This window comes from Papaver somniferum, unplaced genomic scaffold (assembly GCF_003573695.1).
Source record: "Papaver somniferum cultivar HN1 unplaced genomic scaffold, ASM357369v1 unplaced-scaffold_117, whole genome shotgun sequence".
NCBI lineage: Eukaryota > Viridiplantae > Streptophyta > Magnoliopsida > Ranunculales > Papaveraceae > Papaver > Papaver somniferum.
Genome location: NW_020620714.1, coordinates 4,841,080 through 4,854,559, shown reverse-complemented (window position 1 = coordinate 4,854,559; position 13,480 = coordinate 4,841,080). Strand labels below are relative to the sequence as shown.

The window sequence follows — 13,480 nt, the reverse complement described above, 5'->3', positions numbered from 1 at the left end:
TCCATTTGTCTCGAAAACACCACTTTCTCTCTCTCTCTGAAACTCAAAATTCTCAAACCAAAACGAACCCTGAACTCAAACCAAAATTACTCTGAAAAACCCCAAACTGCTTCACTATTTCTCTCTTACAACTTTCACAAAAACCCCAATTTTCATTTTCTCTACTTCTGCCTGTAAAACCCTTATTCTGGATCTTAAGAAACCTCACTTGTTTCTCTTTTATCATTGCAAACCTAAGTGTAAATCATTTCAATGACTGAAATAACACTTCATCTGTCTCTAAAAATCAAAATTTACAATTTTTTACAGAAAGAAACTCTCTCACATTAAAACCCACAAAATAAAATTACTGTAAAAAAGCTCAAATTTCTTCACCATCTCTCTCTTACAACTCTCACAAAAACCCCTATTTTTATTTTCCTTACTTCTGTCTCTAAAGCCCTTATTCTCGATCTTCAAAAACTTCACTTTTTCCTCTTTTATTCACAACTTAGTTTATATCAATTCAATCTGTAACTACTGGAAACCCAGTAGCACACCCACAATGATAGTAACCAAGATATCTATGACATACTAAGTAACACAGAAATCTTTATTGATGAATCATTCAAGGTGACAAAGATACAAGTTCTTGAATACAAGGAAACCCTAATCTCACTCTAGGCTTAGCTCTCCCATTCTCCCCAATCCGATCCCCAATACATTTCCCAAGGACCTCTATTTATAGGTCATCTAACCCTAATGGAACACAACTCATTTTATCTCGTCACGTTCTCGCAGTAGCACTTTACACTTCGCCCAAACCGTTTTCCATAAAGTTTTTCCCCTTTTTTCGTTAACTTCACATGAGCTTGTCGAGAAACCTGTCTCTTTCTTGATCGATAATTTATCTATCTCGTGGCTTGTCTTTTCAGCCAAGTAATCTTACTGCGTCCCTTACGACTTCGTCCTTGATATCTTGTTGGATACTTCAACTTGGTGCGAGTCTCCTCGCTTCTGCGAGCACTTTCTTTGTACTTCGCAAGGGTGATCGACGACTAGATAATTCTGAATTGACAAGTTTCTGACTGGGATCTTTTATTGAGATTTTCTATCCCTATTTCTTCCCTTTATGTCTGACACGTGGCGAACCTATTTCATGTACCTACATTTTGCCTTTTCTTATTATATTCGAGTCATATGAGAATGGAATAAGAACCTCTTCGGATTCCCTAGCCGCCACATTCTCCACATGTCCACGTTCTCAGGATATGGAAAGCTATCGTGCGGGGCTTTTCAGCTTTCCGGTAACGCAATTCGCATCTCCAACGAGTTTAAAATCCGTTCTGATAGTGGTATCTCGCAGGTTCCATCAGTGGCTGAAGAATTCGATTCTCGCGATTTCAACGTGGATTCCTTCGTGGATAACTATTCGGTGAAGTTTACAAACATGAGATATCACCAGGAGTGGTGCATTGAGCTTGTTCGAAAGACTGTTGTGGCTCCGACCAAAACTCTCTTGTTAGACGTGGATTCCCAACTTCGCCTTTCTTGTGACGATGATTGGGCGATGTTTCCTATGGTGGTGGGTGGTCCTTTTGTTTGGGGTTTTGACGAGAAAAGGTTTCCTCGCCAAGGCCCTCTTTCTAAACATTGCTACCTCACTGGTTGCGACCCTTGGAGGCTTCGGTGGTCTGTGCCAGCCGAGGTATGACTTTTTTATTTAAGATCTTCCTTGCTTTGGGATTCGATTAGTTCTCATATTCCTCCTTTCTTTCAGTTCGCAATGCATGCCGCTAGCTTTCTCAGGGCGGGCAAAGAAATGGTTGTAACCACCAAGTCCTCAACTCCCAAACAGGTATCTATATCGCCTATAACTTTCTTCTCGTGATATCTTTAAATCCTAATCCTTTTCTCCTTGCAGACGATATTCCTCTTGTTAAGCAGCCGACCTCGGGGTCGTCAAAGGGGCGAAAAAGACGTGATCACCCTGCTCCGCCTTCTCCTTCTTCTCAGATATTCAACTTCTTCATCATTACTACCTCGCTTGATTCGAAATCTTATCCATTTTCCTGCTAATCGTGTTATTTCGCAGACTAGTGCCCCTCCTTTAGGCGAGCATAAGAGGCAACATAAGGTCCTGGATCTAGCTGCTTTGACCGCAGTTCCAAAATCTGCCATACTTAAAAGCCTCTCTACTCCACCCAAGCCTCAACCTTCTCAGCCTCGTGCGACCGCATTTCCCAAAGTAGTTGATCCTCCTGTTCTTCCCAAGGCTGAGCACCCCAAGAAGCCCACTGAGGATCCTTCTGCCAGCGAGAAGAAGACGCAAGCGGCTTCGTCGGCGATGTCTAACCTCATTTATGATCCTGACATGAAGTTTCTTCGGGAGGTTTATGACAAAGCTCGCCAAGACCCAGCTCTGAGGTCCCGTGCCTTAGAATCCTTGGTGACCTTTAGTTCTGACGATTTTTTTTCCCAAGATCTTCTGTGATGTTGAACGCTTCTATGAACTTGTCTCTCCAGCAACATTCCGCCTTAATGTGCCAGGTGAATCCTTTGTATCTCCTCAGTTCGACCTCCATCTCACTCCGAGGCTTACTTCTAACTTTTGGTTCTTTGATTTACAAGAGGTCAATCGTCATATGTCCAGTCTCGTGGAGATTATACTGGTCCGCGAGAAAGCCAAAAAGGATGAAGCTCAAATCAAAACTTTGGAAAATGAGCTCAAATAGGAGAATGGGCACTCCAACAGGAAAAGTTATAAGATATAGAAGTTTCTAAGTAAGTTCCCTCCCCTCGCAGATTCGTTTTTTGCCTTTGTCTTTACTTCTTGTTATTTTATTATTTCGTATTTCATCAAGCTCGGTGCATCCAACGCCAAACGATTGCCTCCGAAGCATCCGCCTCATTAGAATATCTTCGTGCTGAGAACATGAACCCCATGACCCAAAATGATTGTTATGTGTCCGAGAACACAATTTTAAATGGGAAGGTCGAAAAGCTTTTTTCGCAAGTAGATCGTTTGTCCATTGACTGTTCTCGTAATGAGGAGCTGAATCACCATCTTCATGATGACAATGAGCGCCTCAAGATGGAAGTTCAACGAGTCAACAATTCCCTCCTCACTTCGCAGAATCTTCATTCCTCGTCATTAACTGCCTACAAGAGATTGGAAGAAGATAACGAGCGCGTGATCACTAACAAAAATAAGGTTGTGATTGATCTTCGCAAGTCTCGTAATAAGGTAGATGGTCTAAACGAAGAGATTGACTGTCTGAAAAAGAAAGTGGAACTCCTTCAGTCTCAGCTAGATAAATCCTCTCGCCCGAAGTCCATCAAATCTTCCTCTCAAGCCAAGTCCGCAGATTCTCTCCAAAACAAGGGTGCTCTTATCATTCAATCTGATAAAGATACTTCGAAATCTGGCCATGGTAAAGGTTGGGACAATGCATATCATGAGACGTGTGTCCAACTTCAAGATTCGGATCTAGCGATATCCAGGCTGGATCATTTGTATACCGACGTCCAAGGAACCTTGATAACCACTATTTTGCAGATGGAAGGTAGCTTTAGGTGCAGTGCGAAATATTATTGATGATGTCAAACTTCCAGTTTCTGATGAAGCTTTTTTTTTTTTTTTGCAGAATCTGAAGAACGCCATAAGAACCAAGTCCTTCACCTTTCTCATGAAAGGGATGAATTTCACACAGAGGTTTCTCGTCTCATGAATGAGGTCGATGATTTGAACGTTGATATGGATGAGATGATTGAGACTTCTGCGAAGGTAGCGAAGTGTGCTCGCAAGAATACTCAGAACTATCTGGTCTCTCTTTTCGGCAACTTCTGCGACGAGCAGGGTCTTCCTCATCCTACTTTTCCTCTGGAGGTGTTCTCTGATGACGAGCAACCAAAGGATGATAAGGTCATCTCGAGTTAAGAAGATAGGCTCACTGAAAATGGCGAGGAGCAAAAGATCGATGATACTAAGGTTGAGGAGGAAAAGTCCAAGGGTAACTCCGCTAGTACTGGTGCTGGTCTTGCTGAAACGGGTGATGAAATCCCTGAGAAAACAGTTATTGACGACTTTCTTATTCAGCAACAGTCTTAGTTTTCTTCTTTCATATTTTGGTTTTATGCTTGATTACTTTGGAAACAATTTATCTTTTTGGGTGCTTCCAATCTTGGGGGGCAAAATATTTTAAATTTTTTGGGTAGAAATTTGATTGAATTTTATGTTATCACCATGATTTTCTATTTTTCCAAGTATATACTTACCGTGGGTATACTCAAAGGAATAATGAAATTTAAAGTATATACTTGCCTCTTATTCTTTTATGTGTTTCCGAGGTAGGGTGTATAGTTAATCGATACCTCCCCAGCAGTGCCTCGACCTTTCTAAATCCTTCATGAAGTTTCTCGCTCCATCTTATCTTGTATTTCGTCTACATCTCTCATGTTGTCTTCATCCTCGGCTTTCTTATGTTATTTGCTATTGCCTTTGCCTCTTGCCTTTCTCTTCGGGCGAAACGCTAAGTCTCGCGTGGATAATGTTAAAGAAGAACATAAAATGTAAAAAATATTATTTTCCTCTGGCAGCCTTACCTTTGCTACCTTTTTCCTTTACCTTCCAAGAATTATCTCGCCGCCTTTCGTTCTTATTCACTTTCTGATTGTTATATGTTACTTTATACAAGGTCTTATTTTGCCTCATCATTTTTGAAGGATTTTAATTCGACGAAGTCTCAGGCGCTTATTCCTCTTTCAAATAATAATCCCTCAACCTCGTCTTAACATTTGTTTTGTTCCCATCTCGCGACAATGCGACAGGCCTAGCCATTCCCATGAATGTTAGTCCCATGACATTGCCGTCTTTTTTGGTCACACAGCTCCCTAATCTTAAGGGTGCCATCCCTTTATATTCCCCCTGATTTCCCCTTCAAGGAGGTTAACCCTAACATGCATGTTGGTCTCATCTCATCCAGTTATTACGATAGTTAGTTGTTTTCGTGACTTCTTATCACCTTCGCCGATACGGCTTGGGGTTACGAAGCTACACCTTAAGTGAGGTTTCTTTGGGATCGAGTGCATCGTAGACAAGACTTTCCATACATACATGGCCGGTAATGCTCCATACGTCCCAGGCACCCACAGCTCAACCGAATATGTCGGCGCCTTGGTCCTATTTCTGCACCCCTTACTGAAGGCCGTCATAAAAAAAGGACCCTCGGCGGATATGTCTTATCATTGCCCCTAGCTTATCTCTCTGAGAGTTGTTCACAACATGCGTTAGGTCTTGCCTCTTTCACTTTCATGCGAACTAGGGTGCATGCCGTAGATTTTCAGCCTTCCTAGGCGAAGGTTTTATGTTTCCCTAGAAACTGATTTTTTCATGAATCTTATTTGCCTCCTAATGTGAGGTCTTACCTTGCTCTTATGAAATTCATATTCGTGATAGGATTTATCAAAATTCATAAAATTCATTGCTATCCTTTTGAAATTTGATACATTATCAATTGATAGATTGAATTAAGTACATTCATCTGGTTTATATCACTCTTCCTCGATTATCAGTGTTCTTTTTCCATGCGAATGTGCTGAGAATGATATCTTTTCAATTTCGTCATCTTTACTTCGTTTCCGACCTTAGATAACGTCGTGAATGGTGGCTGCTTTGTTGAAAACGCATAGATGAATGAGCGCACTAAATCTTCCTATTATTTGAGTATTGTTTCCTCTCCTGCTGGCCACCGTCGATTGCTGCACTAGATACTGTTTTGCTCTGAATTCCCTCATGCTATTCTATATGGATCTCTTTAAGTATTCTCGTTCGTTTTGTTCCCCTCGCCCCTTGTTATCTCGCTGATAGTCGCGACATCCTTCAGCTAACCTTTTCGGAGCATATTCTCATCTTTGCGCAGTACTCCCCTATTTCTTCCTTTTTAAATGATTGTTCTTAATTATAAGCTTCTCATTTTGCCTTTCCAACCTTATGTGTTCCCTCACTAAGTCTTCTCTCTTTCGTCTTTCTTGATAGAGTTCTTACTTCAATCGCTTCATTTCTTCTTTCTCGTAAGCCTCTTTCCCTTTACCTAGAGGATCACGCAATTCAAAGCTTTCATCAGCCTCTTGTTTCAACTCCTTTTTATGCTTAGAAGTGTTTATCTTTGCTCTTCCTCGTGGGGCTCGTTTTTCTTTAACAATATGGGTTTCTTTCTCACTTCTCGATGTCTCGCTTCCTTCAGCCGTTTTTCCTTTCTTTCCCTTTACACTTTGCTTTACCTCATCTTGACCTCCATTTTCTGGAGTCATACCGCGTTCCTTAGCACCATCACTCGTCATTTTTTCCTTCACATGTCCCGATTGTTAATACCATCAGTTGAACCGCTCTTCTTTCTTCGCACGCCTTCTTCTTTTGCTCGATTTTCTTTCTTTGTTTCTCCTCATAATTATGAACATCCTTCTTGATGCAATCTTGCGCGTCCAGGAGATCTCCTCTTATTTCTCCAATCGTACTTGGCATGGGAAATCGTATTGCCTGATGATATATATGTAGATGCAATCCCTTTTATCCCGTGTATCCATGGTCTCCCTATGAGAGCATTGTACGGTGAGTCTATGTCTATCACACAGACTGTGACTTTCGTTTCCAGCTCGCCGGCGAAAAGTTTTACAACTAGTTCTCCTTTCGGCTTAGATGCAACTACATTAAACCCATATATGTTGTACGTTGAATGCACGAGATCTGAGTCCTTGTACCCCATGTTTCTAAAGGTATGATAAAAGAGTATATCGACCGAGCTCCCCGTATCTACCAAAATTCTGTCAATCGCCCATATTTTCTTCTTTACGGCTTGATTTTCTTCCCACTTTGAGTACTTCCCAAAATTCAGGGTTAAAACCAAGGGGTTTGTGTGAGAATTTCCTCCTTCGGGTGCATCCTTTGCTGAGAACGTTATTTATCTTTTCTTCCATTCCTCCAATGGTTCTCTTGTGGTAACGCTGAATATTTCGTTTCCTTCAAAGTCCCTCTTATGTACCCTTTTAAGTATGTTGTCATGGAAATTTTGGATGCTCTTCACTGCATGTATTGTCGTATTACAGTTTGGCTTTTGTGCTTCCCGATCTATTTATATTTGGTATATCTACTGATTATCACTAAGTGGTGATGGTGGTGGCACATAGCCTTCTAGAAAATGTGCGAGTTTTCCATGCTCTATCAGACGAAGTATAATTCGTTGAATGTTTCGACAGTCCTTTGTGTCGTGCCCATGAAAACGATGATATTTGCAGAACTCATGACTCCTGGTCCTTGGGGGTGGCTCTCTTCCCAAATTGGGTGGTGGTGGGATCTCCTTTGTGAACACTATTGCCTCCCATACCTTTTCCACAGTCGTGTTAATCCTAGGGAGTTTCAAATCCTAGAAATCTGGTGCATTTGGTCTCCGCTCTCTAAATCTAGGCCCTTGATTATTCCTTTGTTGATACCCTGTATTGTAACTTCGTGGATCGTAATTCCTCCGTCTTGACTCCTCATACCTTTGTTGATCGATCCATTCTTGATCTCCACTTGATACAGCTACAAGCTTCACTGGGACTGGAGTTGAAGGCTCTCCACGACATGCATTGTACTTGGTAATAGCCTTGAAATTCCTTCTTTCGTTGGAATCGGTGCCACTTCGCTAACTTGCCAATGCTTTTCTTCCAAGGCTTCGTACTCCTCTTGGTACTCTCTCAATTCATTCATCGTCAAAGAGTTTCGAATAATGAATATTTGAGTGTATAACAGGTCAGTTGGGGTTAAAGCATTCACGAAATCTAAGATGAAATTTTTCTCGTCATCTCTCCCTGCAAGCTCGCTTCATACCGTTCTCCACCTCGTCACCAATCCTCGCAGGCTTTCTGTAGGTCTCCTTCTCAAATTGAATAGAATTTCAATTCCTGTCCTCAACATGTTGTTAGTTATATAAGTGGTCAGGAATATCCTCTTTAAGTCTTTGAACGATGAAATCGATCTTTCTAGTAGCCCATCAAATCAGGTCAACGCTTCTCCGGCCAAGCTCGCGGGGAAGTATCGACAAAGTACCGCATCATTTCGTCCCCATTGCATCAACGAAAGGGTGTGTTGTTTCAAGTGCTGCACAACACTCTCAGATCCGCTGAATATGCTTGGTAGAGTTGGTAGCACACATTTCTCTGGGATGTCCGCGTATATTATCTCATAGGTAAATGGAGATTTATCGGCCTCTTCTATTTCCTCCGCCATATGCACTCTGCTGCCTCTTCGCGAATTCTGTATTAGTGTTCTCATATCTCGCAACTCATCCAAGACTTCCTGGTTCAGGTTCCCTCCGTTTCTCTCCCAACGGTCTCCTCTCATTACACCGAGCCTTCCTTCACCATGTCTCCTTTCTTCCTCTTCTTTCCGGTTGAATTCGAGATGTCTTTCATCTTCTCTTCTCCTTTCATTTTCCTCATGCTTCTGCTTTTCTTCATATCTTCGCCTTTGATCTTCCCATCTTGACATTTCCAATGCTCTTCTTAGTCTTCTCTCTTCACTGTTTTCTCTTCGTCGCTTCCTTCTTCGCTCTCCTCTATCGTCCTCGCGGGTGTATCTCCTTTGTCGTAACTCTTCTTCTCCTGATGATATCACGTTCACCTCCGAATCTGCGGCGCCATCTACCGCTTCTTCGTTCAGTTGACGATTCTGTAGCATTAACCTGGCATTTTTCCTCGTCAATCGGGCATGCTGCTCCGCTAGATCCCTATCTCGTTCCCTTTCAAGACGGATCGTTTTCCTCAACTGATCCAACGTCATTTCTTCTTCACCGATATTCTCCTCCAATTCCTCACGAGTCGTTTCTTATTCTACGATGTGTCCATGTCAGAAGTGTGTGCAGAACCCTCTCGAAAATGATCTTTGCTGTCCTCCTCAGTCTCCCGCTGGTTCACGCGTTGTCTCTCTCCTGCAGGTGATGTTCTTCCTCTTTCCATTCTTCCTCCTCTTTTAGCCTGCAATCGTTTGCTTCTCCTCGTCGCTATCATGTGTGCCGCTCGATCTGGTGTTCTAGTCATCAACTTATCCTAGTTTCAATATCAGCTATCCTTTAAACCCTAGTCTTAAAAGGGACGTCTCACTAAGATCCCTCTCTCCTACAACTTCAGCGTCTCTCCACTCCTTAGATGATGATGAATCCCCAATCTAAGTTCCTTGTTTCTGGACGCCATAATGTAACTACTGGAAACCCAGTAGCACACACACAATTTAGTAACCAAGATCTATGACATACTAAGTAATATAAACACATAAATATTTATTGATGAATCATTCAAGGTGACAAAGATAAAAGTTCTTGAATACAAGGAAACCCTAATCTCACTCTAGACTTAGCTCTCCCACTCTCCCCAAAATTCGATCCCCAATACATTGCCCAAGGACCTCTATTTATAGGCCATCTAATCCTAATGGAACACAGCTCATTTTATCTCGTCACGTTCTCGCAATAGCGCTTTACACTTCGCCCAAACGGTTTTCCATAAAGTTTTTCCCCTTCTTTCGCTAACTTCACATGGGCTTGTCGGGACACCTGTTTCTTTCTTGCTCCATAATTTAACTATCTCGTGGCTTGTCTTTTCAGCCAAGTAATCTTACTTCGTCCCTTACGACTTCGTCCTTGATATCTTGTTGGATACTTCAACTTGGTGCGAGTCTCCTCGCTTCCGAACGCACTTTCTTTGTACTTCGTAAGGGCGATCGACGACGAGATAATTCTGAATTGACAAGTTTCTGACTGGGATCTTTTAGTGAGATTTTCTATCCCTATTTCTTCCCTTTATGTCCAACACGTGGCGAACCTATTTCGTGTACCTACACAATCAATGGTTGAGAAAACAAAAGTCGGAAGAAAAGGAGCAGCAATTGGAATAGATTTGGGGACAACTTATTCATGTGTTGGAGTATGGCAACATGACCGTGTTGAGATTATTGCAAATGATCAAGGAAATAGGACTACTCCATCTTATGTTGCATTTACTAAAACTGAACGTTTGATTGGAGATGGTGCCACAAATCAAGCTGCTCTTAATCCTATCAACGCCGTTTTTCGTAAAGTATTTCCACTTCTTTAGTTCATTTTTCTCATTTTGATGTCTACTATTGCATAATAGAATCTCATGAATTTGATTGACTATAGTACTTTTGAGTCATTAATCTTTCTTAGAGTTACCATCTAGAGATCATTTTGTGAGTCTATCTTATGTTTTGTAGATGCGAAACGTTCAATGATAAGTTTGTTCAGAGAGATATCAAAGTATGGCCTTTCACAGTTATTGCTGGATTAGATGGCAAACCAATGATTCAAGTCATTTACAAGGGAAAAAATAAATTGTTTTCGGCTGAACAAATCTCTGCCATGGTGCTCGCTAAGATGCGACAAACTGCTGAAGAATACCTTGGGTCAACTGTTAAGGATGCTGTTATCACTGTCCCGGCTTACTTTAGTGATTCTCAGCGTCATGCTACTAAATTGGACAAGAACAATACATATAATGAGAAAACCGATTTAGGAAATCGGATAAGTAGAATATTGATCCCTACTAACAACGATAATGTCATTAACATGGGTGCATGTGCAGTTATAAATTTATATTTATACTAGTTATTACCTCTACAACTGGGTTAAACCTGATGTAACCCGTTTAGCCGGCGTATGGCTATCTTTTAGTAGTCTCAGATTCGGTGTTCAGCAAACACAAAAATATTTCATATGCCCAAACTACACTCGGCAATGTGCCCCACAAATGGGATTCAGCTATTGATTCCTTGAGATTGTAATCTTTGTATAGGTGTAGGCTGTTTTGTAATGCTATATGGCTACCACTACCTTCACCCACCCATTTCTCCATGGGGATCAAAGATGATGAAATTGGACAAGAACAACATTAATGAAATTGTACTCATTGGTGGTTCCTCTAGAATTCCAAAGGTGCAATCTCTATTGCAGGATTTCTTTGATGGGAAAGAACTGTGCAAGAGCATCAACCCTGACGAGGCTGTGGCATATGGTGCTATTTTGAGAGGTGAGGCTAATGAAAAGTTGCAGGACTTGGTTTTGTTAGATGTGACCCCTCTTTCTCTTGGTGTTGAGACAGAAAATGATGATATGGGTTTTGTTATGAGTGTTGTTATCCCAAGGAACACAGCCATTCCCATTAAGATGGAAAGGGAATTTTTTACCCGGTATGACAATCAAATTGCTGTCAGCTTTCCAGTGTATGAAGGTGAGAGTCGTAAAACCTGTGATAATAACTTGTTGGGTAAATTCAAGTTGACAGGAATTCCACCAGCACCTCGTGGTGTTCCTCGGTTCACAGTATGCTTTAACATAGATGCCGATGGTATATTGACTGAGGTCGAGAGATTGGCTCGAGAGGCTGAGAGATACAAGTTAGAGGATGAAGAAACCAAGAAGAAGGCGGAGTTAAGGAACTCATTTGAGGAATACATAAAAGACATGAGGAATACAATCTGTGACAAGCGACCATCGGTTGGTAAATCGAAGATCGATGCTGCGGTCAACAAGGCCTCCCAGTGGTTGGATAGCAATGAATTAGGTGATTTGGACAAGACCCTGCAAAGTAGCTAGAATATGTTTATGATGTACCAGATGTTTTTGTGGAGAAAATCAACTAAACTGGTATTTACTTTTTTGCCTTTTTTTTGAAGCCTTATTAGTCTCATCTGAATGTGATATATTTTGCCAGATGCTTTTAGTAGTTAGACTTGAGGCTTTTGTTTTGTGATATCTTTCATGAAGTTTCTGTATATATAAGAAGTTGATTCTGGTGGTTTCAATATGCTGTGCACAGATGTTGGTTTTTCAATCAAAAAATTCCAGGCTTGAAATATGAGAACCCAGATATTTACAAATTTGTATTTAGATTCAGTAATAAAGTGCGTAGACTGGGAAGAAACTACTGTGCCTGTGAAATTACATTTTTGATGTCAGTTATACCGTGAAAAGACGCAAGGTTTAGAAATCACCATGTAAGGTTATACAAACGCTCTACTTATGTATGGTTTTGGAATCCAACTACAGCAGCAGTAGAAAGAATTGCTAATACTGTAAGGGGCACCTGTTGCATCCACAGTCTCGGGTTTTCAGCATCAGGAGAAACAACAATGGGTCTTAGAAAAAACACAACATCTTTCTCATGTAAAAGAAATAACTGATAAATATAACCTTAAATTGGTCAAAGTAATAAGTAGTGTTTACATTAAACTTGACACTGCTAAAGATAATGCAAGAGAGCAAATGCACATAAATTAGCAGCTACACAAGTCACAAAAGCTTCATTTACTTAAGCCAGGAAACGTCATTGTGCTCCTAAACCCTCGGCTATATCGAAGGTTGAGAGCGAAATGCAAGTTATGTATATCCTTTTGTCTAAAGTTAAATCACTAACAAACACAACCAAGAAAGTAGAAAACCTAATTAAAGACTATTAGCTATAGCCGAACATACTAACCATGTCAAGGGAAAATAAAACCTGATCAGAAGAAACCAAATGACCTCAAGATTTTCGAAATTTTTGATGCAACACTGCCTGATCTTGTTGAAGGACTCAACACCTTATAAATTGCTATCCAACCACTGAATGGCCTTGTTGACTGCATTCTTGATCTTCTTCTTATCCTTTGATGATAGCATTACTCCGCTATCACTGATCATGTTCCTCATCTTGATTGCATATATCTCAAAGATGTTCCTTAATTCTACCTTCTTACTGTGTTTTTCATCATCTGACTTGTATTTCTCAGCCTCCTGAACCATCCTCTTAATCTCAGAGGATGACAACCCCTCTTTGTTGTTTTTAATCGTAATCATATTCTTGCTCCCTGATTCCTTGTTCTCAGCAAACAGTCATTATACCGTCTGCATCAATAACAAAGGTTTCTGTATTCTTAGCAACGTGACGAGGTGCTGGAGGAATTCCATATAACGCGAAGGTACCCAACAAGTTATTGTCCTTAGTTCTAATTCTCTCACCCTCGTACACCCGAATACTCACGTTAGTTTGATAATCCTCGGCGGTAGTGTAGACCTTTTGTTTCTTGGTGGGAATGGCTGTGTTCCTTGGGACCACCACGCTCAAAACACTTCCTATCGTCTCAAGACTCTCAACACCGAGAGAAAGAGGGGTGACATCCATCAACACCAAGTCCTGCACCTTCTCACTAACTTCACCATTCAGAATAGCAGCTTGCACTGCAGCACCATCCGCTACAGCCTCATCAGGGTTGATGTTCTTACAGAGTTTCTTCCCATTAAATAAATCTCGCAGTAGAGACTGAATCTTGGGAATTCGAGTGGACCCACCCACGAGAACAATTTCTTGAATGCTGTTCTTGTCCATCTTAGCATCTGTCAAACACAGCTCAACAGGTTCCATACATTTCTTGAACAGATCCATGTTCAACTCTTCGAATTTAGCACGAGTG

The 13,480-nt window shown here is 41.1% G+C and overlaps 1 protein-coding gene and 1 pseudogene across 1 annotated transcript; one reads left to right on the top strand and one right to left on the bottom strand.

Moving 5' to 3' along the window:
• Positions 1 to 1,801: 1,801 nt before the first annotated feature.
• LOC113329674 lies at positions 1,802 to 11,624 on the top strand (annotated as a pseudogene).
• A 1,101-nt stretch (positions 11,625 to 12,725) lies between these two features.
• On the bottom strand, positions 12,726 to 13,472 carry LOC113329403 (probable mediator of RNA polymerase II transcription subunit 37c). The gene has a single exon (XM_026576283.1). It carries the CDS (start codon positions 13,450 to 13,452, stop codon positions 12,892 to 12,894), a length of 561 nt encoding a protein of 186 aa, XP_026432068.1. The 5' UTR covers positions 13,453 to 13,472; the 3' UTR covers positions 12,726 to 12,891.
• Between the last annotated feature and the right edge of the window lie 8 nt (positions 13,473 to 13,480).

Coding starts and splice junctions, on each gene's coding strand:
- LOC113329403 (XM_026576283.1), bottom strand. CDS start 13,452: ATGGATCTGTTCAAGAAATGTATGGAACCTGTTGAGCTGTGTTTGACA.